Source organism: Mya arenaria, chromosome 12 (assembly GCF_026914265.1).
Source record: "Mya arenaria isolate MELC-2E11 chromosome 12, ASM2691426v1".
Lineage (NCBI taxonomy): Eukaryota > Metazoa > Mollusca > Bivalvia > Myida > Myidae > Mya > Mya arenaria.
Window position 1 is genome coordinate 19,051,138 of NC_069133.1, and position 27,295 is coordinate 19,078,432.

The 27,295-nt window shown below is 32.8% G+C and overlaps 2 protein-coding genes across 6 annotated transcripts in view; both read left to right on the forward strand.

Annotated features, from left to right (window-relative positions):
• The window catches only part of LOC128211053 (uncharacterized), a 38,646-nt gene extending 37,546 nt beyond the window's left edge, over positions 1–1,100 (forward strand). For all 5 annotated transcript variants that reach the window (XM_052915443.1, XM_052915447.1, XM_052915445.1 and 2 more), the window contains one exon: positions 135–1,100. In XM_052915443.1, coding sequence (XP_052771403.1) covers positions 135–958 — 824 coding nt within the window. In that variant the 3' untranslated portion in view covers positions 959–1,100. The remainder of the gene's footprint in view (positions 1–134) is intronic.
• LOC128211052 (uncharacterized) lies at positions 1,001–26,425 on the forward strand. The gene is made up of 11 exons (XM_052915442.1): positions 1,001–1,445; positions 5,910–6,236; positions 7,021–7,131; positions 15,466–15,558; positions 17,766–18,398; positions 19,159–19,305; positions 20,373–20,476; positions 21,895–22,143; positions 22,810–23,034; positions 23,247–23,280; positions 24,761–26,425. The coding sequence occupies exons 1-11, from the start codon at positions 1,136–1,138 to the stop codon at positions 24,787–24,789; spliced, it is 2,262 nt and encodes a 753-aa protein (XP_052771402.1). The 5' UTR covers positions 1,001–1,135; the 3' UTR covers positions 24,790–26,425.
• The last annotated feature ends 870 nt before the right edge of the window (positions 26,426–27,295 follow it).

Here is a 27,295-nt window from a genome sequence, read left to right on the forward strand (position 1 = left end):
TGTCGGAGAAATGAGTATATCATTATCAAAGTTAATAAACCATGCTTTAGATAATTGTTCAGTGATATCCGTTGTACAGTTGAAAAAGAAATAGCATTTGCAGCCTTCTTGTTAAATTTAACTTCTCCTTTTAGAAGCAGATTGCAAAGAACAGGAAAAGATTGAACACAAAACCCAAAGTGAATTCCCACCCGCTGGAACATCCTTTGAATGTATGAATAGCAAGCAATCAAGAAGCAAATCGGAAGCTGCACATCTAGAAAAACCTGTATCTAATGACAAATTCTGTATCAAATATCAAGGTTCTATTCCATTTGTTCTAAGCATAGATAACCCTATGTGTTTGCTCTCTTTGGGTGAGGCAAAGAATGCTTACTTTGAAGGGGACCTCTTATGTGTTGATGGTAGACTTTTTGTTTTGATTACTGAGGGCAACCTTCTGAAGTCAAATGAAGTTCCACAAATACCTTCTGATGAGCAAAATGGCATGGCTCTATGTAAAGACTCATCATTTGTTCAAGAAAAAGATAAGTCGGTCAAAGAATATGTTGCAAAACAGGGAAACACCCGAGATATGCTGGAACAAGACCATGCTGTAAGACCAACAACCAGACAACATAGTCTTGATAATTCTAGTGCTTTTGGATCCCAAAGTGTTGTAAAGCAGAAAAGAAAAGAGATAGTTCGTGAAAATGTCCCAACAGTTGTTGTAAAAATCATATCACAGTCTTCGTTTAAATCAAAATTTAGAACAAAGTTTCCTGATGATGAATACAAAGTAAGGAATGAAAAAAGTAACACTGCAGACATTATAATAACTGGATCATTGGATTGTTTTGAGTGGTTTGAAAAGGAAATACATTATTGTCAAATTACCTTTAATGAAGTGAAAAATAGTTCCATCCCGAAGTTGCCTGATATCGTGGAAAATTACTTGTCGAACCGTTATGGCAAGTGAGGAACAGTTTTTTGGGACATAGTTCCTAAGAAAAAACAAATATTTGTTTGGTGTTCCTCTACATCACTTTCTGCTGAGGAAGTGATACACACATTGAAGATAGCAATCAAAAAGGCTGAACTTTCCTATGATTATGATGACTCTGCTTTGGCCACAGGGAGGGAAAAAATAAAGAAAATGTATAATGTTTTACATGAAGAAGTTCATTGGAATACGGAAGGACACGTCAGTGTGTGTATGTTTTGCTTTCAAGAAGATTACGAAGATATCCAAAAAGAATTGCAAACTATTTTTCAATATCAAAGAACAGCACATGAAAAGTCGGGCCATTCAACTGATGCTACAGTCAATGATCATAGAGCTCATTATTCTATTGAGAATGGAAAAAGCCAAACCATTTCAGTTAGAAATGAAGAGGTTGTGAATTTGAAAGCAGATGTTATTGTTGTTCTAAAGGAAAAAGAAATCATTGGAGATGCTAGCAAATGTGAGTACTCAATTTAGCTCAGTTTACTGGTTTTGGTTTACAATGCCCCAAAAAGGCGAGGGCTAAGGTATTACTAACAAATATAATGTAATTTTCTAACCTAAGTTGATTTCCTAAAGTGTTCTTAGTAAAGGTATTTACATTTTTGTAATATAAAAGTCAATGGAAATCAAGTATTTCAGAAAATCATATGACTAGTGAACTACTTAATTAGGAAAGTGACTTAAGTTACTCAAATTGTAAGTTCTGTGAGTTTGGGTTTGTTCTACATGTTGTCTAATCAGTGAATGTATACTTGCAACCTGCAGTTTTCACTGTTAGATACACAAGTTCAATGATCACTGTGATGCACTGATAAAATCTATTTGCTGATGAACTTATGTTATAAATATAAGTGACAATAAGCTATTACCATTGATTAATAAAGAGAAACTGGTATATGGATATATCAACAATGTTGGCCACAAATATCTAAATCAGGCTGTCCTGATTCCTTGTAACAATATTGGGAATTCCCTTTTAAGAAATGTTAACGAAAACTGACATAGAGTCTGTATTCAATAAACATATAACTACTTAATTAAGTGAATAGATTGGTTAATTGGTAAGGATTGGCACTATCACTAATCTCCCTTTTTTGTCATTCCAGAAGAGATGAAGTATAGTTCCTTATGGAACCACATGTCTCTGAATAGGCAAACACACTTTCAATACAAAATGTCATTGATTGATTTGAATACTACATAGCACCTTGATAATACCCTATAGCGTTGATAATACCAAGTATCTCATTCTGTAATAATGTTTACTAAATACTAATCCAAAAATTTTACCATATCCAAATTACTAAAATTATATAATTTATAAAATAAAAACTAGATCCGTTTAGTCTATAGTTCCGAAGCTGAACTACTATTTAGCGCCTTAAAACACCCGTGTAGAACTACAATAACGCCACCAACTGGACATTGATATCAAATCAAGAAAAATAATTTTCTTCTTATTCTTAAATTTAAACGAAGAAAATTATATATTTTGCTTTTCCTGCTTTAATGCCACTGTCAGCTTTTAAAACATACGAAGACACTGTAATAAAACATTACGCTACCAAAATTTGGTTTTGCCTGGTCAATAACTTTAGAGGCCTTTGTCCAATCATCACCAAATTTGGTCAGAACACAAGTTCGATAATCAGCCATATGGCTTGAGACATTTGAGAGTTATCGCCCTTTTAATTTTTAAAATTATCTGATAATTTAGCATCTTTTACAATGTAGGACCGTAATAAAACAAAAATATCATATTCGTGTGAGATAAACAAATCAATGTTTACTTTGAAGTAAAATAGTTTCAGTTGAGGCAGCACAAAATTTCTTCAATACTTAAAAGAATACTAAATGGCAAATAATAAATGAATATTATAGAACATAGTATTAAGTGTATTTTATTTCTATTGAAGTGTTAATAGTTAAATCTATTTTATAAAGCACCAATATTTAATACTGATCAATGTTACATGGATATTTGAATTTCAGTGCTCGTCTTCATAAATTATTTTAAGGTAATCTATCCATCATTAATTTGGTACTTTTCCCGCCAGCAGCATTTTATATATATTCCGAAATACAGATTACTTACACTCATGAGTAAAACAGAAATGTATGAACTGATGAAGGCTGGAATACCCATTATGCATATTTGTAACCCCTCCCCCCATCACAAAGGTTGGTTGGTTGGTCGGTTTGTTATGTTGCATTTTTTAAAACAACTGGATGAAATTTTATTTTATTTAATGCAATGGTAAAGCACAAAGAGTCCAGTATACAATAACAATTACTTATTTTTTAGCTAATTACAGAGGTATAGCCCTTTTTTTTCATGGCCGTAGCATTACTTGAAAACTACTTGATGGAATTTAGTTAAACTTCATACGATAGTAAAACACAATAAGGGAATGTGCAGTGTACAAAAACCATAACTATATTTCAGCTTATTACAGAGTTATGACTTTTGTTAATTTTTCTAGTCTAGCGCATATCTTGATACTGCTGGATGAAATTAAATAAAATTTCATTGGATGGTAAACCAAAATGGGAGGAAGTGCAGTGTGCAAAAACCATAGCTTTATTTCAGCTAATTACAGAATTATTGCTCTATGTTGCATTTTCTTATACGGAGAGCATAATTTTAAAACTGATTGATTGAATTTAATTAAACAACTTTATTCAATGATAAAGCACAATAAGAGAAAGTGCATTGTACAAGAACCATGACTCCATTTTAGCTAACTACCAAGTCATTGTCCTTTTTTACCTTGTTTTGTCTGCAGCATAACTTCAATACTTTTGGATGGAATTCTAAAAAACTTTATACAATGCTGGAACTTAATGAGAGGAGGTGCAGTATGCAAGAACCATTACTTAATTTTAGCTTATTAAAGGGTTATTTGCCTTTGTATTTTTTCTTGTCCGTATTTTAAAATAAAAAAAATACTGGATGGAATTTAAATAAACTGCAAACAATAAGAACCATAACTCTGTTTCAGCTTACTACAGTTATTGCTCTTTGTTATTTGTCAGAAGCGTAACTTGTTAATTTCTCATCGGTAAGGCATGATAAATGGATATTCAGTGTAAAATAACCTCTTACCTTTTTTCAAAGAATTAATTATATAAGTTACAATAAATCCTGACTTTTTTATATATTAAATGGTAGCGCATATCAAGTGTTTAAGTCATATCTATTTGCTGTTTCAGTTGTTTTTGAATTTAACTTGAGTACTGAGACATTGTTATGCATTTTTTGGGCATAGTTAATTCTCACCGTAAGTCTGTGCATCTGTCCTAATTTCTCATGTCCAGGCTGTTACTTTATGTATGGACAGGCAAAATATTTCTTTATGCAATTAATTATTTTCAAAATTTACTTAATTTACACATTCGATTACTAGTTGCTTATATTTCTAATTGACCTTTTTATCACACTTCAAATACCACTTTGGTGGCATTCCCTACTAAGTGTCAACTCTATTTATTTTTCGTTTTTGTTGAGGTTCAAATAGTTCGTGCTTTCAATGAAGAATTTTATTATTCCACTCTCATAATATTCATTTTGCATGATATAGTTAAACAGTCATTGATCTAATGGCATTAGTCAAATGCATCGCCATACATATAACATACTTATAACTTATAAAACAACAATGGAGTTATATAATGTTCAGTGGAGTTATTACAGCTTAAAGCTGGTTATGGATGTTCTTTAAGATGTTGTTACTCCTGTTTGGTGTAATTTGTGGTACAATTATGCTCCCCGAATGGAGAGCATATAGTTGCCGCTTTTTCCATCCGTCCAGACATCCGTCCGCCCATTCTTCCGTCCGTCGCACTCTTGTCTGGAGAAAAACTGAAAAAAACTACTAATGCGATTGAAATAAAACTTGGTATATAGATAGATGGCTTTGAGAGGAAGTACAGTGCACACGAACAAGAATCCTATAATTCATATTTATTAAATTATCTCCCCTCGACCATTTTTTAATAATTGGTGCTTATCAGGGCCATAATTTCAAAACCACTGATGGGATTGAAATACAACTTGGTATATAGGTAGATTGCAATGAGAGGAAGTGCAGTGCACAAGCACCACAATCCTTTCATGTATATTAAAGTAGCACATTCCTCATGCAAACCTCCACTTGAAACTCTTTAATTTTGATGCTTTAACCTATGTTGGGAGCATCCTTCGCTTCCAGCGATATTCCTGTTTTGGCTGTGTTTTAAGAATGGGTATAAAAAAACTAAACTAGATTGTTTGTCAGTATAGTTATCCATTTTTATAGAGTGTTTAATTAAGTCAGTGCTATGGTAAAATCAAATAAAAACACATATGTGGGGATTAATTGATCTTTAATTATGTCAGTATACAGTTTGAGTTTTATAAAGAGAAATCTTTCATTTTATTCGGGAAAATTCTAAGCAATAATCTGTATAATAGTTGGGTACATAAGTTACACTTTAATCCTTAGACAGAAAATCTTGCTTTTTTATTTTGTAAATTTCTTCGCTTGCTTCAAAAAAGTCTTAATTAAAAAAAAAGATGACCAATAATTTGATGTGTCCTTACGTTTTATGTTTTCTTAATTTTGCTTAAAGTAAAGCCATTTATCCTCAAATTTGATGCCTTAAAATTAAAACGGGTTTATTTTCTGACAATTGGCATTGGAACCTGGCAAAGAGTGCAACAATTCTGCAAGCATTGAATTCGTTTATAGAATAGTGAACACTACTTGACGATTGTTTTCATTTAATATACATGTAGAAGCAAATCCATATATATGCCAAATCAATGTACTGAACATGACTTAAATGTTTTCTTTAATAAATGTGATTAGTGTTTCATTCATTTCCACACATATTACCTTCTATTTCTAGAAGTATGTAGGTATTTCCCCCATTTTTTCAGGTATTTCAAAGAATGGAAATCAGATTCTTGTTGAGTATCCTCAAGCGAGACATGAGGAAAGTCGGGCAAAGCATAAAGTAGCGGAGTCAACGCAATATGCTCTAGCTGAGATAAAGAAAGGAAACCATTTTAAAGTAGCAGTTGCATGTAGTTATAGTAAATCATGGACAAATGGATACAAGTACTTGCAATTTGTTCTGGTTGAGATTTTTAGATTTTTGAAGCAAAATGCAGGAATTCGTTATTCCTTCTTGTTGTGTTCCTCAGATAAATTTGGGTACAGTGCTTGTCAGCAAATACTACGAGAAGGAAAGCCGGATGATTATGGCAAGTTCATTTTATCATTTTCATTATATGTATATGTATCAAACATATTTAAGTTGATTTTATATTTGCCATAAAACTACAACCGTACACATGTGTTTATAATATATTCTTTGTAAATCAGTACTTGAAAATAATCTTCAAAAATATGTTTTGAGTCTAAATATTCTGCAAAGTGCTCCATATTGTGCATTTTAGTAAAATGTTTATGTTTTTAACTACTAGTTTCACAGACTTTTTTTATTTCCTCTTTATTAATCAGTGTTTTTCATTGAAAAATGGAGAATATAAACTAAGTATTTTGATATCACAATTGACAGTGTGACTGGTATTTATTCATTTATTTTTCATATTATCAATGAAATCAAGGATCCCGCGCAAAAATAGATTATTTAATGATGACTTCTTCTCTATGTTCATTCACAGTTTGAGAGCTTTTGTAAATAATTTCATTTAAAAAAAAATGCAATGATTTATATTAAAATATCCTAACTAATATATTATGAAAATTTTAAGACAAAGATATGATGTGTTTATTTTGATAATTTTTATAACTACAGTTTAATATGGTGACTGGATTTTAATGGGAAATTAGATTTTCAAGTTGTTTGTGCAATGATATACGTTGCATTTCATTTAAAACAATTTCTCTGTATGAGTCTGTTGATGACAATTTTGAAAGTTTGAATGAAAAACAAAAGTGTCATCACCCAGCACAATAAGCCATACAGTATTTAAAACACAATAGTTTGCCTCTTTATGAATGATAGCTTTTCTATTATTGTAGAAGAAACAAGTTTACCAAATGATGAAATTGCACATGCACAAGCACCAGAAGGGATCGTTCAAACAAAAAGTGATCCAGTTACATACACTGTTGAGAAGCCGCTTGCAGCAGGTAACTATATGTATTTAAGGTCTTGAACTATTTAGTTTTTTTTGTATTTTGTACTACTAGCTTTATACAAAGCAAAGAAACCTTGCATTATAACTGGACATTTCCTTTAGTGATATTCTCAAACCATCTTTCCTCTTTTTTAACTCTCTGAGCACAAAGTGCTTGGATGAGCTTTTGTGGTAGGTAGGATTTCCGGCATCCGGCGTCTATCGTCAAGAATTTATTTGTGTACACCAGTGCTCCAGCTAGGATTTGAAAAGGGCAGGGCGCTATGCCAGAAAGGGCAATTTCAATAGGTGCTGAATGAGCCTTAATGGGGCACTTGCAAGGATCAATGTTTCAATTCATATTGCGCTTGTGTTGTACTTGCAATACTAATAGTTTGTTATGAATAAAATAGGTGTTATCTTTTATAAGTGTTAAAATTATGTATATTTATTATCTTTATGCGTAATTCTGAAAATTGAATTATGTCCAATAAAGTTCAAATATAGTTCATATTCATCAAACAGTGATCTGTCAAACAAAGGGACAGCCGCAGGGTGTAGTAAAAAAGACAATAGGGTGCTGGAAAAGGGCAGCAGAGTGCTCCCCCTGCTATTTAGTCATAGCAGGAGCAAAGGTGTACACGCAAGAAACCACAACTTAAGACTTGGTCAGAATTATTGTATTGATGAAATTTTAAACAGATTAGAAAATGGGTTACCTCGGGTAAAAAAAACTAGATCACTGGGTCAAACATTTGTTTACTCAATAGAGGCTTCCTTTGCTTTTAAGAAACTTACTAATGCTGTAGAGGCTGGTTTTTTGGTTCCATCTTTGTGAAACTTGATCAGAATGCTTTCTTGATGAAGTCTAGCTCAATTTTTTAATTAACCTTTCTACACAATAGAGGACACAGTTGTTTACCAATGCTTCTAAACTTTGGCCAGAATATTTTGGTCTTGATAAAGTTTCGATCAGGTTCAAACATTTGTCATCTCCGGTCAAAAATTAGGTCGCGAAGTTAAATCTTAAAAACTAGACTGCTTTTATGTCTTCAAAGGTGGGAAAATTAAAATCGCACCGTCCGTCCGTCCATCTAGACAGCTAGTTGCGTGCAAGACCTGTTTCCCCACTTAGTGTTTGAATGCTATGAAATGCTGTTTATAAGGACATAGATTGTAGATGGTTGTGTCCATGCTGTAACTTTCTCATGTATGGACAGATTTTATAATAACTTGTCACATGTATTTGACATACCAAAACGACGTGTCGCGTACAAGCCCTGTTCCCCACCTAAAAGGTCAACTGCACACTTAGTGTTTGTTTACTATGGAATGCTGCATAAAATTATTCAGAAATCATAAAGTTATTATGTCATATGATTAGTCAGATACTCACATTAGAAAAGTGACTTAAGTTAGGAATGCTTTAAACGGCAAGTTATGTGGGAATTCTTCTTCTTCTATGTCTTATGAAACCGCGCATACATAGTTTTCACTGTAACGTACACAAGATCCATGATCATAATTGCAGCACACTTCATACAGCTCTGTTATAATATATTTGCAGATGAACTTGGCAACAAGCTGTGACCATTGATAAATGGGAAAAATATCTAGATAAAGCAACTATGAGGGCCAGAACTAGTTGAATCAGTAATGGTAGAAATACAGCATATCCATGAAAATCTCCAAAAACAAACCGCTTACGTCGTAACTTAAAAATTAAGCTTTTCACCTTTTTTGGCGTCGATAGAGCTTTAATATAGAAAAAATAATTGAAGAAAAAGCATTTGTTTACATTTCACTTCAAAGTGACGTTACTCACAACGATCGTTTTATTTAGTTATATCGGCGGTTGAAATCGGGTACGGTTTGCATCAGCAGACGAAAACAATAAACGTAGTTAAATATTTAACGGTTTGAAATTATACGGTAGTTTTCACAAATCCACACACGCACGCACATGCAAACGCACATGCACACACACAAGCAAACACACACACACACACACACGCACACGCACACACAAACACACACACACACACACACACACGCACACACACACACGCACGCACGCACACACACACGCACACACACACACATTTCACAAAGATATTTTAATGCAATCCTTGTTAATTTGCTTGTGTCATGTACAAATAATCAAATTAGTGGGGTTTTTTGCCCCCTCTTTATTCTAACAAATTTATTTAACAATGAAATGAGCATGTTTATATAGTCACCTATCAACCAAAAAGCAGTAAGAAAAGGCATGAGGAAATTGTAAAAGAAGCCTCCGCTGTTTCAAGCGTTGTAACTCTGCGCAAAGGTAAATTGTTAATCAATGTGCATTTCCATACACGACGCATTTTTGCTTATTGCCGCGGTTTTTCCTTTTTGCTGACGTTATGTATTTAGCTCACCTGGGTTATTGTGATAGGGTGATTGTCCGTCGTTCGTCGTCAACATTTTCCTTCAAACAACTTCTCCTCCTAAACCACTGAGATAATTTCAGCCAAACTACACAGGAATGCCTTTGGGTGGTCCTTTACAAGATTCATTTAATAAAAGTGGTTCCATGCAGAAGTCTTGTTGCCATGGCAGCCGAAAGCAAAAACGCTTGGAAAAACGTCTTCTGAGAAACCACTTGACTCTCAAAAACATCCAAACACTAACTTATCAGTGTAAACAGCACACTATTGAGATACAAGTTTTTGTTTAAGAGATTGGTACTTGAATCGTTTACACTCATATTTTTTGGCTTGAATTTGATGAAAGCTGATAAGAGTAGAATCACGCTCAAGTCCATTTAGATAGTAGAAACCAGATTTGCTGTTTATTCTGAGAGACCATTAGATTGTTCCCCTCGTTGGGAGGGATTTCGAAATATCCTTGGTAAGAGGCAGACCTCTTTAACACAAGACAATTATTACCGTCTTAGAATACCATTCCTTTTAATCTGTCTAGAATAATTCCTTGAATACTACAGAAGCAAACAAAGCAGCCGGATTTTAACACAAACCAATTTTCAAAGCGGCATTCATAAGACATATTCATGTTTGTGAGGGCATCCATTTCCTCTTAACACAATTAAAATACAAATAGTTAATTAACTCCTTCAAATCTATTTTACAGACCTTTTATGATTTTGAAATGCTGATTCAATTGGTGTTTCACTAGAAGGGTATACCTATGTAGTGTAAAATACATTAAAGGACTGAAACTTTGAATATTTCATTAGAAGAGATGCCTTTAACATATGATATAAAATCAGTTGTAATTATACCCCCCCATCACGTCATGGCGTGTGCAATTTAGGAATCACCTTGCGCCGTCCGTCCATCTGTTCTTCCGTCCGTTCGTCACACACGGAATAAATACTCAAAATTGCTTTTAGTAATTAAATAAAACATTGTATATAGATATACGGCAATGAGAAAAAGTGCAGCGCATAATAACCATAATCCTATCATGTATATCTATGAAGTCATTTCCTCTAATATTTTGCTCATAACTGGTGCCTGTTAGGTTATCTGTTTAATACTTAAGGGATTAAAATAAAGGTTTGTTGTTTACTGATGACCACAAGGAACCATACTCATATCATGTATATTTATAAAGTAGTCTCCCGTTAACTATATAAACGGTGCTTGTCTGGTATATTTAAAAATACTGAAAGAATTGAAATTAAACTTCAAACATAGATAGATGGCAATGATAAGATGGCATTGTCCTGCCACGCATAGTATTTTAGTTACCCCCTTTACCCTTTTTTTTAAAACATGGGCTCTTTTTTAATTTTTTGTAATTTTTAATATTTTTTTTTAAACTTAATCATATGTGCTTTGCCTTTTCATCTATTTGTATATGTATCCAACAGTGCGCATTTTATAGTATGCCAGCTGGATTTGGGTATGACCAATTCATGAACAAACACCCACCTAGGCACTATTACTCTAAGAATTCTTAAAAATGTATCATCAACATTGTCCCTTCATATTTGTCTAGCTCTCTGTTTTATTTACTTTTGCTTTTTTTCTAACATTGATCACGCTTCGAGATATTCTTTTGTCCATGTGACATTGCCCCTACACAGCGATATGCTTGTTGTCACCCATGGTGAGGCGCCCAAGTCCTGGTCCCTATCTCCAGGGTCAGTGTGACTTCAGAACTGCTAGTATTGCTATACAAACGTTAGTTAGATAGTGGCATAAGTCCTTAACTATGCCATTCATGGTGGAATTTTGAAAAAGAAAAGTAAAATTATCAGAAGATGAAGAACGTGTTCCGTGAAAGCCCAAGTCGCTAGCTTTAAATAAAAATGCAGTTGGGATATTGATATGTTTATTATGCCCACAATTTTGATTGTTTTACGATGACTTTATGTGTCCTGTGTGTGACGTCAAATGTGATACATAAAAAGCGCAATACATGGTCCTTCTTTTAACCATGAACCTTACCCAATTTTAGGGAAATCAATATACAAAATTTGTATACCAGAAATGTCATTGAAATCATAATATCTAATGTATGCCCGAAGGCCCAAAAACACGCAATCGTATTGTCATAAAAATTTCTTAAAAAGGATTCGTATATTGCGAGGTTATCTCACATACCTTTTTGTATTTAATAATGTAACACAAGATATAGATGATATTTGTGCTCATGGAAAAACTATATTTTCACGAGTGGTTTCATAAGTATTTAAATTTATTTATCTTACAAAACCTTTTTTATAATTTGTTTTAAGGCGTTACCCGTGGGACGCCCCTCAAGCAAATTTAAAGCTGGTTGCGTAGCTGTCAATTTTATTCGTCCTGTTCGTGGTTAATTAAATCTTCGATAGTTTTGTAGTTTCTTATTCACACATTTGTTAGTGCAAACATTTTATGAAAATTAATCAGTCAATCTTTTAATAATGCATTAGGTCGAACGTGTAAGCAAATCAATTACGATTTATCATTGGATAAAAAAACACACAATATTTTAGAGTTTGTTTCCTGATACATGGGTATTCAGTCACAAATTACTGTCAGAGACCAGTCTGATGAGCTTGAATATAAGTCGCCGCGATGGTTTTCCAGGTGGAGAGTGAACACCACGATATGTTGACAACTTTTGCGGCGTGGGTTGGGTAAACTCAAAAAACAGTTAATCTGTATTTTTTTGTGTGAATTATCCGGGAAGGTAATATTACGTGTTTCAAAAAGATATTTGAACGATGATCGAACATCTTTTTTTCTGTTTGTGCAGTTGTCTGTAATTAGTTTTGAATAAAAGCAAATGTTTGAAAACGCTTAAAAAACAGGATTACTATATACCATACCTTCACTGTTGTTATTTCACTGATTAAACTCAGTTATTATTTCTATGAAAAACATGAACTATTATGTTTTCCTTTTTAAAGCCATTAACTAACAACAGCATTCAATATACATGGAATCGAATCACAAGTGATCCCCACCATACAACTTTTTAATTAATCAAAATAAATATATTTTAATGCAAATAATGCAAATTATGGCCCTTTATTATTTGACTTAGATAGTCTGGTTAAGAATTTGCATGCATACACATTAAAATCAATATCTCAGCACATACATTTTATATTGTAGTGACACTTTAAATATTTGCTCCCATCCATCAAACCTAGTTAATAAATATGCAAACGATAGTTCTTTATTATTCGACTTAGAAATACTGGTTAGGTTTAGCATGTAAGCGCATATCAGTTTAGACAGGTGTTCCCAACTATACAAACCTACTAAAGGTTGATAGTGGTCTAGTGCTATAGGTGTCCGCCACTCACCCAAGAGGTCGGTGGCCTCTCAAAATGGACACCAGTACTAGTTTATACCAAGGAATGTTCTCGAGAGTGATCTTATAAGCTTTCGTCACAAACAAGCTTAATAAAAAAATTAGTATAAAACCACTGAAATTGAGGTCCTCCTCATATGTCCCAAAATTAAGTTCTTCCTCTGATATCCAAAAATAAATTTTAACCTCTGATGTCCCAAGGCACGAGGCCTTTTGCAAATGTTCTAACATTTCGAACTTCCTAAAACGAAACAAAATTGAGGTTTTCCTGAAATGCATTCAAGAAGAGGCCTTCCGGAACTGTCACAAATTTTAGGTCTACCTCAGATGTGTCAACTTGATATTGTTCTTAAATGTCCATTAATTAAGGTCCTAAATATCATCAAATTAAGGCATTTTCAAATGTGTCAAACTATAAACTATATATTTGTAAATTATAAAAAGAGACGTTTGTTATAGCATTGGAAGCAACTTCTTTGTCAGTAAATGTCCATTTTCATGATTTTAAACGCTGCCTTACAGTTATTCATTTTAGTGTCTGCAACTCTTTTGTATAACATTCCAACATATATTTAAGGAGGTGTTATTTTTTAGTCCATCCTATTACCATTCCAATAAACATTCTTGAATGTTTTATTTTACCACCAATTGCAGAGGAACATGAAATTATTATTTTACATATATTTATTTTTATAAGTCATTATCTTTTTTGTGAGTATGCCTTTAGTTTTCTATATGACAGTGTCAAAAACAGATGATTGTTCAGAAGCAAGTAGTAATACAAGTTTGTTAGATTCTGAGGAACCCAGAAGTCGTGTTTTAGAGCAGCCAATAATCACTGTAAGATAACACTTAATACAATCCATTTAAGGAGAGGGAGAAACTGAGTTAAACCAAATCAGATTTGCCAAGGATCAGACACATGATTCCCCTGTACATGTATTTGGTTAGATGTACGAAGGATCCAACTGTATTGTGTTTATTTTAACGCTCGCAGATGGTATTGGACATAACATTTTATGCCATAGCTTTGATATCGTCGACTTTGGTAATGGCTTGGTGGTGCAAGTGTTTTAGCCTTGCACACAACTAAAAAAAATCGGTATATACAGCAAGGCTCTTAGCTCTTGCTTAAAAATTGTCAAAGTCATGCAAAAATTTAGTAATAATTTAATTAGAATTCAAGGTATTCACAACATGCTTCGTATGCCTGTTACTTGTGACAATATACACATGTGTAGCTGTGGAAAAAGACAGCATGGCCATTATGAATAACAGATTAAGGTAACAACATGAAACTGCGAACTCAAATTACTGATGAGAATATGCATATGTGAATCAATGCGCATAACTCCACAATATTAAGCGTCAAGAAAGTCTCAAAGATATGCCCTTTATTGGCTTAAAAACAGACGATCATTGGCCACATTCAGATGTGAACGTTTTACCACATTCCTAGAATGTTGACCTTTTTAAAATAGTTTTAATGACTTAAAATCAGAAATGCTAATTGTTTTCAAACAAGCATTTTTTGGTGGCCATTAGGAAGGAACATATCTTTATCTACAAATCTACTGAGCATAGCATTTTTAGTTATGCAACTCAAAGCGGTATGCAATAATTCAAAATGCTCTGATTTTAGAGTTTACGGACGTTTGGACTAAATACATATATAGAAAAAGAAGAAGTTTATAACAACAAGAGCTTGACAAGCGGATTATATAGCTCATCTATTGTCCTACGATCAAAACTCGACAGTATCTTTATCAAAAGTTACAGTCCTTGTTTTATGTTCGTAATTTCATCTGATTATATTTACGGGACTCGAGTGTATTTACGGGACTCGTCAGAAGTTGTATTTGTGCTATTATGCGATCTTCCGCCAAACAAAGTTTGAAGGGAATATATTGGAGTCACAATACAGTCAGTTGGTTGGGGTGGGCTGGTGGTAGGGGTGGTGTATTGGGTGAGCGGTCTATTGAGAAATACTATAGAGCGAACTTATCCCACAGATTTAGACGGAGGATGTTTTGATATACATCAGCACAATATTTTGAAGTACTTGTCATATGCGTACAGCCTATCTCATTTTTGAATTATTTGCCATTTTATATGATTTTATATGGGCTATATTATAATTTATAGAGCGAACTTCCCTCACATATTAGAGATATCATAACGATACTTGGTAGAAATTACATGAATGGTGAGAAGACTCCCCCGGTCTATCTTCCGATCTATGGCCTATCTTGTCTAAGGTGCCCTTAAATAGGACGTTTTACTCTTTTGGCTGTATTTGCGATAATGAAATCTTTACTTTATTGTGATGCAAGGAGCAATATTTGTTTCTGCCGGAGAAATGCAATAAGTCTGATTATATCTTCTGTATTTTTTTATGAGATGCATCAAATGTGAATTGTTTAAAAAGGTCATTTTGTAACTGATATTTAGGTATGTGTTTATTATAAAAAGTTTTCTGTTATTGTCTTCTTAAAATTCATGTAGATCTTTTAGTGCTAGTTTTTGATTTCAGATGACAGCAATTTGCCTGAGAAAGAAAGCATGCAAGATCTCCAAGACAAGCTCAATATTGCTCCTTCTACAATAAAATTAACAGGATATAATGGTAAGTATTTAAGTGATGGTTCAATAGTTATCAGTAAACAAAGAGGCAATATAACGGAATTGACCTTTTGCTAATGTATTTTTCTCTATTTTTAATAAGCCGAAATTTTCATCGCTAAATTCCGGATTAAACGATTTGCAAAAACTGGGCTGAAGGACAATCTGAATGACTTTCGGTGTTGTTATATTTAAACTTTTTCCGTAATGCTTGCCAGCATGAATTTTGTCGATATTGATCATTTCGGTCTAAACTAGGTCTCTAGGGTATATTTTTAATCATGACTTTGGTTTTCTTCTTTCTGTTTAGCATTCAGTCAGAATGTTTGTTAACATAATATTTAAAACCAGTGTTAATATGGGCCGTCTGAGGTCAAAATACTAGGTGAAATATTAAGACAGAAGTTTGGGTTAAAGTGTCTTATTTCTTTTAATTATTCAACAGCATTTATGTAATAATTAAAGAAACTCAGTCAACGAATTTCACAGAATAGTTAAAACCAATGTGTTATGGTTTTCCTTGGATCAAAGACAAGATCGGAATAGTGTGGTCAACATTTTTTGAAAGCATTGTCCGCGCAATAAGTTAAGAATGGTTTGTTTTGGTCCGTAGTAGATTTCCATTGAACAGTAAATTAAACCTTTAGGCTTTTAAGTCAGTATATCAAACATCAAGTTCACGGTGTACAGACATTTGAAAACTTGCATTACAGGAATTAGTTGTCCTTGACTTTGAATTGATCCTTTTTGTTTGATGGCATTAGGACATATGTCAAGATCTCGGTCAATAATATTATGTTAACTCCGCGTCTTGTCTGCTCAATGACTGGTTAACAATTTGACCCAGGGCAATGAAACCGCAGTGGCATATATCTCTTCTACCTTCGGAGTGTTTTGGTGAAAGCGGTAAAGATCTCGGTCAACTGTCTTATGAAAGTTTTGTCCGCAATAACTCTCAAACATTTGACTTATGATTATAAAATAATTCATGATAAATGCATTCGTCTTCTTTCATGCAATATATATTCACATACTTGTGAGTGTAAACGACATGGTGATTTGAGGCCCTGCTCTAACCAAAGTCCGTTTACAATAAATGTGCACTTTAATGTCTTGGCCCGAGATATTTAAATCATTATGTATGACCAAACATTATCCGATTGACAACAATAGAAGGCTCGATCCTAACAAACCTTAAACTAAAAATGAGACAATGTAGTTGTTTATAACCAGCTTATCTCCTATTGCATTTATGTTAAGTCTGACAAAGGACACGGTCACTGTAACATTGAACATTAGGCATATGGTCCTTAAACTTAGTTGGGTTATACTTAATCTTAATACTCGTAATGTCTACAATAATGGCATACTATTGAAGTTCAGCTTGATTGTATTTGTCGTAAACCTTCAGTTCGATGGCGCCATTCATGTTTGTCTTAAATGTATCCGATGTGCAATCATGTTAAATGATGATGCCCCTTGACCCCATTATAGTTTAGTGTCAATTGAGGTAGCACACCCCTAATGAATACCTCCATTTGAAACTCTTCATTTGAAATGCTTTAGCCTATTCACAGGACTATTTTTTCAGGGTTTCATGGTAACGGTTCGAATCCCTTCAGTAGCATCTTTTCTTTACTTTTTTCATAAGCTAACATTTTCTTTCACAGAAGTTTATAGATTACTTTCATTAAAAAGTATTTAATTTCATTTATACACATAGATTTAGCTTCTTTGAAGATTTTCTGTTTTCAATCATTGCTGTGAAATAGGTGGTTTTGAATTTCAAACTTTTTTTAAACAAGACAGTACACATTCTGTTTTATTTTGCATAATGTTCCTTTAGAGTTAAAGTTAATACTAAATAAGGAACAGGTCATGAGTGTTTCTAGTATTTTGCTTCTAAACGCCAAGGTTCAACATTTTTATGTGTTAAAATAGTAATTCCATATGGCTATTGAAATATTTGTGTTACTCTGATACAAATGTATTACAAAATTGTTGAAAAAATAAATGAAAAACATCAAAAATGGGGGTTGGGTAATTTAAACTTAAATAAAATCGCGATTTGACGGTAAATTTCTTTTAAATTTGGTTTGAAACCAGGAAATGAATTATCAAGCTGATCATAGTTTGAAATGATGCCCATTTTAATGCTGTTTAAAAATATCAAAATATATGCAGGGATTATATTGACATTGTTTATTTCAGGTAAGGGTAGAGTTCGTAAAAGAGGCAATAAGTCATTGCCTTATACAGGCGAAATTTCCCCTAATTGTGAAAATGAGCTTAACGATGAATGCAGTTATAACAAAACATCAAATGATGACGCTACCAAAGCAAAACACAATGCATCAGGTAGCAAAACAGATTTGCACAACAGAAATAATACACACCCTGCAGCAGATTCTGAGTATGAATCATCGTCAAATGTTGTAAGTTCAGGTGGAGCTTCTAAAAAGCAAGCATTTCAAATTAAGCAAGATTCTAGCACTGTAAAACCAAAATCTAAAAGCTCTTGCTGTGATATCCAAGCCAATTCATCTGAAAGGAGTCGGACAAATGGCACATACACCTTTTCCAAAGAAGGGGGACATTGGTGCATTGTTGATGCAAAGTCAAAAGAAATGCTTACCGTTCTTGATTGTGAAGCTGATGATATTTACTTTGAAGGGATGAAGTTAGTTGTTGTAGATGATGAATATCATACAATCAAAGAAGACGATGGAGTAGTAGAATTAAGAAGTGTTCATAAACAATCATTGATCTCGAAAAATAATGATAACCTACTACATAACACTACAAAGAGCTTCCAGTGTAAATCGACTCAAACAATCCATACAGGTATATAATGATTTCAATGCCCAAATGTTATATTTTATTCGATTTAACTTTCTGTTTAACTAATTTGTGAATATATTAAAAAGGGTCATTACAAGTGACGATGTCTTCACATTTTTAGACTATTCTAATGTACATAGCTTGGGTAACTTTAATGTTGTTCCATGTTCATTTTAACGAACGAAACCGGAATTACCAGGTATTTGTTATTCATATAAAAAGTAATTACAGTCAAAGTGAAGCTTTATTTTGGCCGAACTGTTTTCCTGGAAAGGACTGGAAAACAGTACCTGTAAAGACTATCAGTTATCGCTCTTACTGAGCAAATCGCTTCTGCAGTTCAGTGTTCTTGTGCGTCATATATGTTATAACTTGCGTCAAAGCAATGAAATGTGTTGTGCCCTTGAACTTATATTTTATGCTCATTGCTGTATTGATTTTTGCGAATATACCTTTTATCAGAGAAATTGATTGCCAGACAAAGTTAAAGAATGAAATGATTGTATGTATTGTAGTTCTTACACAAACATGTTGAAATTAAGAAAGCATACATGTAGCTATTGATTGACAGTAAAAACATATTTTAGAATAAATGTGTTGAAATTGAATGAATAATTTCTGTTGTTCTGCCAAAAATTGAAAAAAAAATATTATAATTATCACAATAAGTTTATGACATGAATTTTGCGTAAGAAACGCTCATTTTAAATAAAATGTTTCTAATCTTCGTCCATTTTAAGGTTCTTGTTCTCAATTAATATAGATTTTGATTGTGAAGGAATACAGAAGCAAGACGAAGCACCACCACCTCTTCCTCCACGAAATCCTATAGATAGGACGACAACTGTGGTCAAAAGTAAAGCATTTGGGAATCCGTTACCAGCATATACAAAGAGCCCCAAAATCACTGGTATGAAACAATGCTAATAATTGTTTTAGAAAGTTTGTGAGTCAACTTATTTGCTAGAATTGCAATTTTATATAGCAAAACAAAATTGACGGGTACAAATTCATATTTTGATATTATTTTTATTGATAATTTGACTTGATACATGCATGCATGTACATGTGTTTACTATTAGCATGTTTTCACCTTACACTTTTATATATATATTATATAAATATTGCATGGCTGTGACAGTACATACAACATGAGGGAAATACTGTTTCCCGAGGCGAAGCCGAATACAGTTACATTTATATACATATATAAAGATGTTTCACCATTACACACCTTTCAAGTTTAATCAATTTATTCTGTAATTATTGTTTGTTTTCATTAGTTGTCACTTTGCTGCAAATGTCGTTAAGAAATAATGCAAACACCGGAAGTTAACAGATTTACAACACATATCAACAGTGTCATGTCAACCGGTCAAAACGGTACTATCAGTGTTTGACAGTACGAAATTGCCCATCATGGGTATATGAGAAATTAACATGGGGAGGTCACGTGAGGTGTAATAATGGTACATATTGTGACAAGTCATGTATCAAACACCAGCATTTAAGGGGATGGTTCACACTGGTAGGATTCTCTTTTTTTCGAGAGGATGTTTTCAAAATTTGTTATTTTGGGTATGTGGTTACATAGTTACTGTAGTAGAATGTACACAAAATCTGCAATTTGCCGAACATTTAGTCTATATTTTGAAACATTATGTGCAAATCCATTTTCATATATATTATAAAGGCTTTTCAACGTATGATCAAAAGTCATTACTCATATTTTTAAGACCTTTACTCCAAAACACAGGTAATTGAAGACACGGTATAATTTTGTCATAGGTATAATGATAATACTAGTCATTATTTTTGTGAATAGAAACATTGTTATTACGGAAATGTTTTCATTCTCCTGCGTTCTTTCACTAATGTTTTAGGCAAAACCTAAGCTACGTTACATACTTAAAAATGTTTTAATGGATATTAGAATTATATAAGTGTTGTGTTTTATTTCCGTTTTGTTCGATTCAGAAAAAGAAGCGTCAAGATCGACACATGACTCAACCAGACCAAGCCTCATAGGACAAAACAAACTAAGAGTGCAAGTTTTGAAAGATGATATAATAAATGTCAAGGTAAAAGTCTAGCGAAACTTCTGTAATTATTAAAAGTTGTGATATTGTTGGCAGTTATCGTCAATGTCTGTCGACAACTTCAGCAACACAATTAAGCACATGTGTAGCAACTATAACTTACTATTTTACTAAAAAGATAAGCCAATTTATCGTTAAAATCGTTGTGCAATAATAAATCACACACGTTGAAAAATGATTAACTTAAATGTTGCATTGCATCATATTTTGGATAAAAACTTGTCACTTGATTGACATAAAAACAGATATAAGTAATATGTTTCAACAAACGTTATGATTAATAGTGTCTCAGCAGTAGGAATGATATGATCTGTGTCAATAAGTACAGATCGAAAATGTGTCTCATGAATAGTTAGGATCGATAAAATGTAACAGCAAATATTTAGGATCGATAATTTGCCTGGACAGTGGCTATGACCAATAATGGTCCTCAGTAATAGTTAAGATGGAACATTTGACTCAGCAATTGTTATGCTCGATAATATGGCTCACCAATAGTCAGGATCTTTAATGTGTCCTAGCTTTTTTAGGATGAATAATGTATTTAGCAATAATTTAGATTGATAATTTGCCTCAGCAAAAGATAAGTTCGATTGTGTTCCTCAGCAATTTATTGGATTAACAATGTGTCTTAGCAATGAGTAGGACAGATAATGCCTCACAGTAATAGTAGGATCGAGAATGTGTCACAGCAGTAGTTAGGATCAAGAATGTGTCACAGCAGTAGTTAGGATCAAGAATGTGTCTCAGCAAAAAAAAGGATCGATTATATGTCTCAGCAATAGTTCGAATAGGCTATATATGTCTCATCAGACTTTAGAATCGACTATGTGTTAGCAATGGGTTGGATAGATAATGTGTCTGAACAAAAGTTTCTATCAAGAATGTGTCTTGGCAAGTGTTAGGATCGATAATGTTTCTCAGCAATAGTAAGGATCGATAATGTGTCGCAGCAATAATTAAGGTCGATAAAGTGTCTAAGCAATAGTTAAGATCACATTTATTTCTCGATAATAGTAAGTGTCGATTGTTTACCAGCAATAGTAAAAGTCGAAACTGTATCTTAACGATATTATTGATTTACTCTGTGTATTAGCAATAATCTGGATTTATAATGTTTCTTAAGGATCGATGACTTGTCAAAGCAATAGGTAAGATCGAGTATGTGCCTAAGCAATTATTTTGATTGATAATGTGTAGCAGCATTAGTAAGTATAGCAAAAGTTATGATTGATCATTTGTTCATCTCAATTCATTGAAATTCATTGAAATGTGACAAACAAAACCCTGATCTTAGTGCCACTAGCCATAAGTCTAAGTGTATTTTTTATTTCATGTTAATTGGCGGAATGTTGAGCTGCATTTTAAATACATGAATTGTTTTCTCTTATTTTTTTCAGGCAGATGTTATTGTTAATTCGACAAGTGTTGACTTAAACTTGGACCGTGGACATGTGTCATCACAGATAAATAAACTTGCAGGAACAGAACTGCAAAAAGCTTTGTATAGAAAAGCCAAGGAGATCAACTTCTGGGAATACATTGTTACTTCGGCCTTTGATCTAAGCAATTGTAAGCATATATTTCATTGTGCTCTCGAACCATTGAACGACAATGATGTAACAAAACAGGAGAAAAGCTGTCTATCGGTATGATGTTTTATTAACTTTTATTACGATTGGGATTTTAAGTTCGTCTGTTTTTGTTCGACAAAATGTCGGGTTAATGAGATAGCATTGTTGTTGGGGATGACGTTGTCAGCGTCGCTGTGCTAATACGTTAATCTTTGACAATATGCAATAGTACAGCAAGGCCCACAACTCTGGTTTAAAAAAAGCTGTGCTCTTGACCGAATACGAAAAAGAAAACAGTCGGACGTTGTAACATTTGTTACAGCTCGGGTCTTACTTGCTCTTATATTAACGTACACACGAGGGTTATTCTGATTTCACATTTTACTTTCACGGCAAACATTATAGGTTTTTAAACAAAACAATGGCAATATGGTACCTATGTTGAGTGTACAAGCCGTCGTCAAAAATTAAATTCAAAAACTAGATAATAAGTAGACTTAACTAACTAAATGGTTTTCAATAAAATTTCAACATTGATCTTATGAGCCTGATATTTTAAGTGAGCATATAAAATAGGACTCGTATAAAAGATCCGGTATTTAAATTGAAAAGGTAGGCTGCACATATCCTTACTCGAAACCTGTGTTTAAAATAGTGTTTGAAACGTTTTTCGAAAAATCTAAACTAACTAAAATCACACAAACAAATAACTGCTTTTTTACTCTATTCATTCCTTTTCAGAAGATGCGAGCAACGGTTCGACTGCTTTTGAATGAAGCAAATAGAATGAGCTGCAATTCCATTGCTCTGCCGGCACTTGGAACTGGCTATCTGGGTTATAAACCCAGGGATGCAGCAACGGCCATATTCCTAGCTGTTAGTGACTTTGTACAATTTCATGGCGATAGGAGTCATTTGGAAGATATAACAATTGTCATATATCAGACAGAGGAAAACACATTTCAGGTATGGTAATTCCCTACTTGTCAACGATTCTTTTGTGTGCTTATATCACTGCAACTTACACGGATTTCATTAGATCGATGCAGTTATTATGTTTTCAGGTTTTGAATAAATGTTTATAAATTAGTTTAGCAATATACTCGAATGTCATGAAATTTCAATGAATAAAATCCACAATGCAAAATTGTCATATCTACTGAATAAATTTGTTTTAGGCATTTAAGAAAGTAGAAGCAGAAATGAAACCAGGTAAATATTGAACATTAATTTGTTTCATTGATAAGCACAATTTCTCACGAGCGTTTCTAAAGCATAAAGGCACAAAAACCTCAAGAAAATAAAGCACCAACATATTGTCAAAACATATTTTATTTTGTGATTTCGCGATTTAATTTATATATATTTGACTTAATTTGCTATGAATCAAATTATAAGCGTTGACTATAACTGTGCCGTGAACGTGTTATAGTCCTTCATTCAGAGGATAAATTATTACGCAACTCTTTAATTTATGTAACACTCTCCTACATTCGTTTAAGGATTTCAGTGAGATGTTAGTCACTACTTGGTTCTACCCTACGAATTGTAAGAAAAAAGCTAGCTCAAAGTCAATGTCACAATATAAGATATAGAGATTGAGCATGCATCCCTTGTCCACTTCATATTTCGTATACCATTTTAATGAGTCGATGAACTTTTGTCACATGTTGCAATTGTGTCCAGTATAAATATGGGGATGCTCGTTCAAGTATCGTTTGGATCGGGACAGTAACACACAAATTTTAAGACCTTTGATTAATTAAAAGGCTTATGTCTGTGCTTACGAATCCATACCTATAAAGAAAACAATTACAAATTACTGTAGCTGATATGAAATGTGTATAATAATAGTGTGGTTGTGCAAACGCAAGTTTCGTCAGAATTTATTCAGTATCAAACAATCTTATTGTATTAAATTTCTTTGTAATTGATAAACTTTAATTCATTTGTGTAAAACCCTAATGTGATTGTATACCCGCAAGAATGCCTGGATTGGATCAGCATAACAAGAGTAATTGTGTAATCTAGTGTACAGCTGTGACAACAGTAAATATATGTATTCCACAGATAGGAATAATTAAACTTAAAACCATTGAGTCTGTAAAACGAACACACAAGATTATTCTTCATAAGAACAATAAGACCAGAGTTAATTCTCTTTGATTAAAGACTCAAAATTAGTTTGTCTATCCGAACCTGAAAGCTACGCTACTACGTTACTAATTCTAATTATAAACACACAAAAAATAATGATGTATAATCTAAGTTCAGCGGTGCCTGCGCAAGATTTCACTTAATTGAATCAATTACATCAGAGGTACTGCCCGTCAAAAATCAGAAAAGCCTTTTTTTGTCTGTCGAAAGCCGTTGGTTTGTTATTTAAAGGCAAAAATTTATTAAACTTAAATAAGTCTGTATTACTATATTATATAAGTTATGTGTGCGTATTTTGCTTACAGTATATCAGTTTCACAAGCGTAGTTGTCATGTAGTTGATAAAATATAACTGAATGCAAAAAATGAAAAAAAAATGAATTAAATCCAAGTTTTTAAAATGTTCTAGAAACAGTGAACTTTTATGAGGACGTTCACTTTCTAAAGAAACTTGAAATTTTAACAAAAACCAATGATCAGAAGGAAAGTCTGAACTGTAAAAAGCGGTTAACACCATAGAGTCATGTTTTTGCAGAGTTGGCTACCCTGACGCCGCGTTTTTGAAACGGGTAAGAGGAAAAATGACTACGGGGCATAACTGGACACTTTTTAAGCAATAGTTATCGACATTGGCATTGGTGAGGTTCATAATAATATCTTAAATGGATTACAAACTATGATCCAAACAGCATTATTAGACTAGAATGTGCATTTTGTGTTATTCTGGGAAGCTGATTTCTAAGTGATATTTCGATTAGAAAATCTTTTCTTAAGCCTACTGTAAAGAATGTGTGAATGAATGATTTGTATAAATGTATGAATTGTGGGAATTTATAAATGTTCCGAAATATTTTAATTAATAACCAACTATTTTTATAGTTAAACGTTTATTTCAAAATTTCGTGTAGTGTATTTGTATAATTCCGATGTGTGCATGTAGTTGATGAATTATTATAAATAACAATAAGCTTTTTTGTACAAACAAAATGTTGTCATGTCAGAATAATTCGTGCCCTAGAAGGTTCAATTTTTCTAATTAATTGCATTTTGAAACGTTTTTTTGGCATTCATGCACAGAAGTTTTAGCTTAAGTACTAACTTAAGTAAGTAAGTAAGTAAGTAAGTAAGTAAGTAAGTAAGTGTAAGTTAGTGCAATTAAGAAAGTAAGTAAGTAAATAAGTAAGTAAGTAAGTAAGTAAGTAAGTAAGTAAGTAAGTAAGTAAGTAAGTAAGTAAGTAAGTAAGTAAGTAAGTAAGTAAGTAAGTAAGTAAGTAAGTAAGTAAGTAAGTAAGTAAGTAAGTAAGTAAGTAAGTAAGTAAGTAAGTAAGTAAGTAAGTAAGTAAGTAAGTAAGTGTAAGTTAGTGCAATTAAGAAAGTAAGTAAGTAAGTAAGTAAGTAAGTAAGTAAGTAAGTAAGTAAGTAAGTAAGTAAGTAAGTAAGTAAGTAAGTAAGTAAGTAAGTAAGTAAGTAAGTAAGTAAGTAAGTAAGTAAGTAAGTAAGTAAGTGTAAGTTAGTGCAATTAAGAAAGTAAGTAAGTAAGTAAGTAAGTAAGTAAGTAAGTAAGTAAGTAAGTAAGTAAGTAAGTAAGTAAGTAAGTAAGTAAGTAAGTAAGTAAGTAAGTAAGTAAGTAAGTAAGTAAGTAAGTGTAAGTTAGTGCAATTAAGAAAGTAAGTAAGTAAGTAAGTAAGTAAGTAAGTAAGTAAGTAAGTAAGTAAGTAAGTAAGTAAGTAAGTAAGTAAGTAAGTAAGTAAGTAGGTAAGTGTAAGTTAGTGCAATTAAGAAAGTAAGTAAGTAAGTATGTAAGTAAGTAATTTATTCCTGTGACATCTGCTATTCAAACAAATTACAGTATATCTATGTGTATATGCATATATCATTTTTCAACAACAGTTACAATATATTATAATGCCATAATTACGAGCATGTTATTTATAAATAAATGATTCTTCGTATCTATGTTAAAATGTATTGTTATGTTAAATACCATGGTATATACGCCCTATGTTTTATTTTGTTGTTGTTGTTACTGTTGTTTTTGTTAGTGTTATTGTTGCGTTCAAAGACATATATACCTCTTAGAATGTACAGAATGTGTGTATTTTCTCGGGTGTGTGCGTTATTTTTATGTTTGTTTTTGAGTATTTGTGAGTAGAAATGTTTTCAAACAAAATCAATCTTGACATTAAAATACCGAGCCCTTAAGCAGTTGTTGTCAACTACTGATCCTATAATAAATAGTATATTCGTATGCATAGTTTGTATACAGGGATATAGATTTACTAAGCAGTGGCTGGCATCAGATTTCTAACAATTTAATTAAGATTATATTCTTATATACGCTCTGCAATTAGGACATAGGTTTCAACCGTAAGCGACCATCTTCTGGACCGCTCTTCGTCAGTCAATAGGGAAAGCTTATTGAAAGCTTCGAAATGGTGTTAAAGTTAATTAAGCCGATATTTCAATTGGATTCAGAATTCTAATTTTAACATATTAAATCTTTTTTTAACAAGACAAATGTTTGTCACAGCCATGTTAAAACACGTCTGGGAGAACCCGTTGTTTGTAAGGATTACATTATGTGTTTCTTGAGGTTAAATTGATATCATCAGGACTGAAACTGAGACATAAAAGCAAATTGAACAGAAAAACGAATTTAACAAGAGAAAGAACTCGCGTCATAATTGTTGTACTGCTAGAAATTCTGTAATGGCATCCGAAGCATCCGTTTGTGGTAAAAAATACTGAATGTTTTAGAATATTATTCAATAATAAATGAAGTTCAAATGTTCAAAGGTAGAAAATTTTGATTCATATGGGGAGACAATACTGTAAACTTCTCAATTCACCATGTGTTAAGCCAATGAAGAAAGTGTTTTCCGAAAATGTGCAAGAACTTTTGAATAGAAAACTTTACAAAATGTCAATGTTGTTTCGTCCATATTTCGAGGTCTTCCATTTATATTACTTACTGTAAAAAAAGCTTAATTATTAGATTGTCTCGCGAATCTGTGCAGTGCAATCAAAGTCGAATCTCCAGGTGCAAGTGGATTTCGGGCCTATTTGACGG

Bases quoted from the DNA above. Each gene is read 5' to 3' on its own strand.
- LOC128211052 (XM_052915442.1), top strand. From the start codon at position 1,136: ATGTATAATGTTTTACATGAAGAAGTTCATTGGAATACGGAAGGACAC. The intron at 1,446-5,909 runs GTGAGTACTCAA...CCATTTTTTCAG, and splicing joins CATTGGAGATGCTAGCAAAT to GTATTTCAAAGAATGGAAAT. The intron at 19,306-20,372 runs GTATGAAACAAT...TGTTCGATTCAG, and splicing joins AAAGAGCCCCAAAATCACTG to AAAAAGAAGCGTCAAGATCG.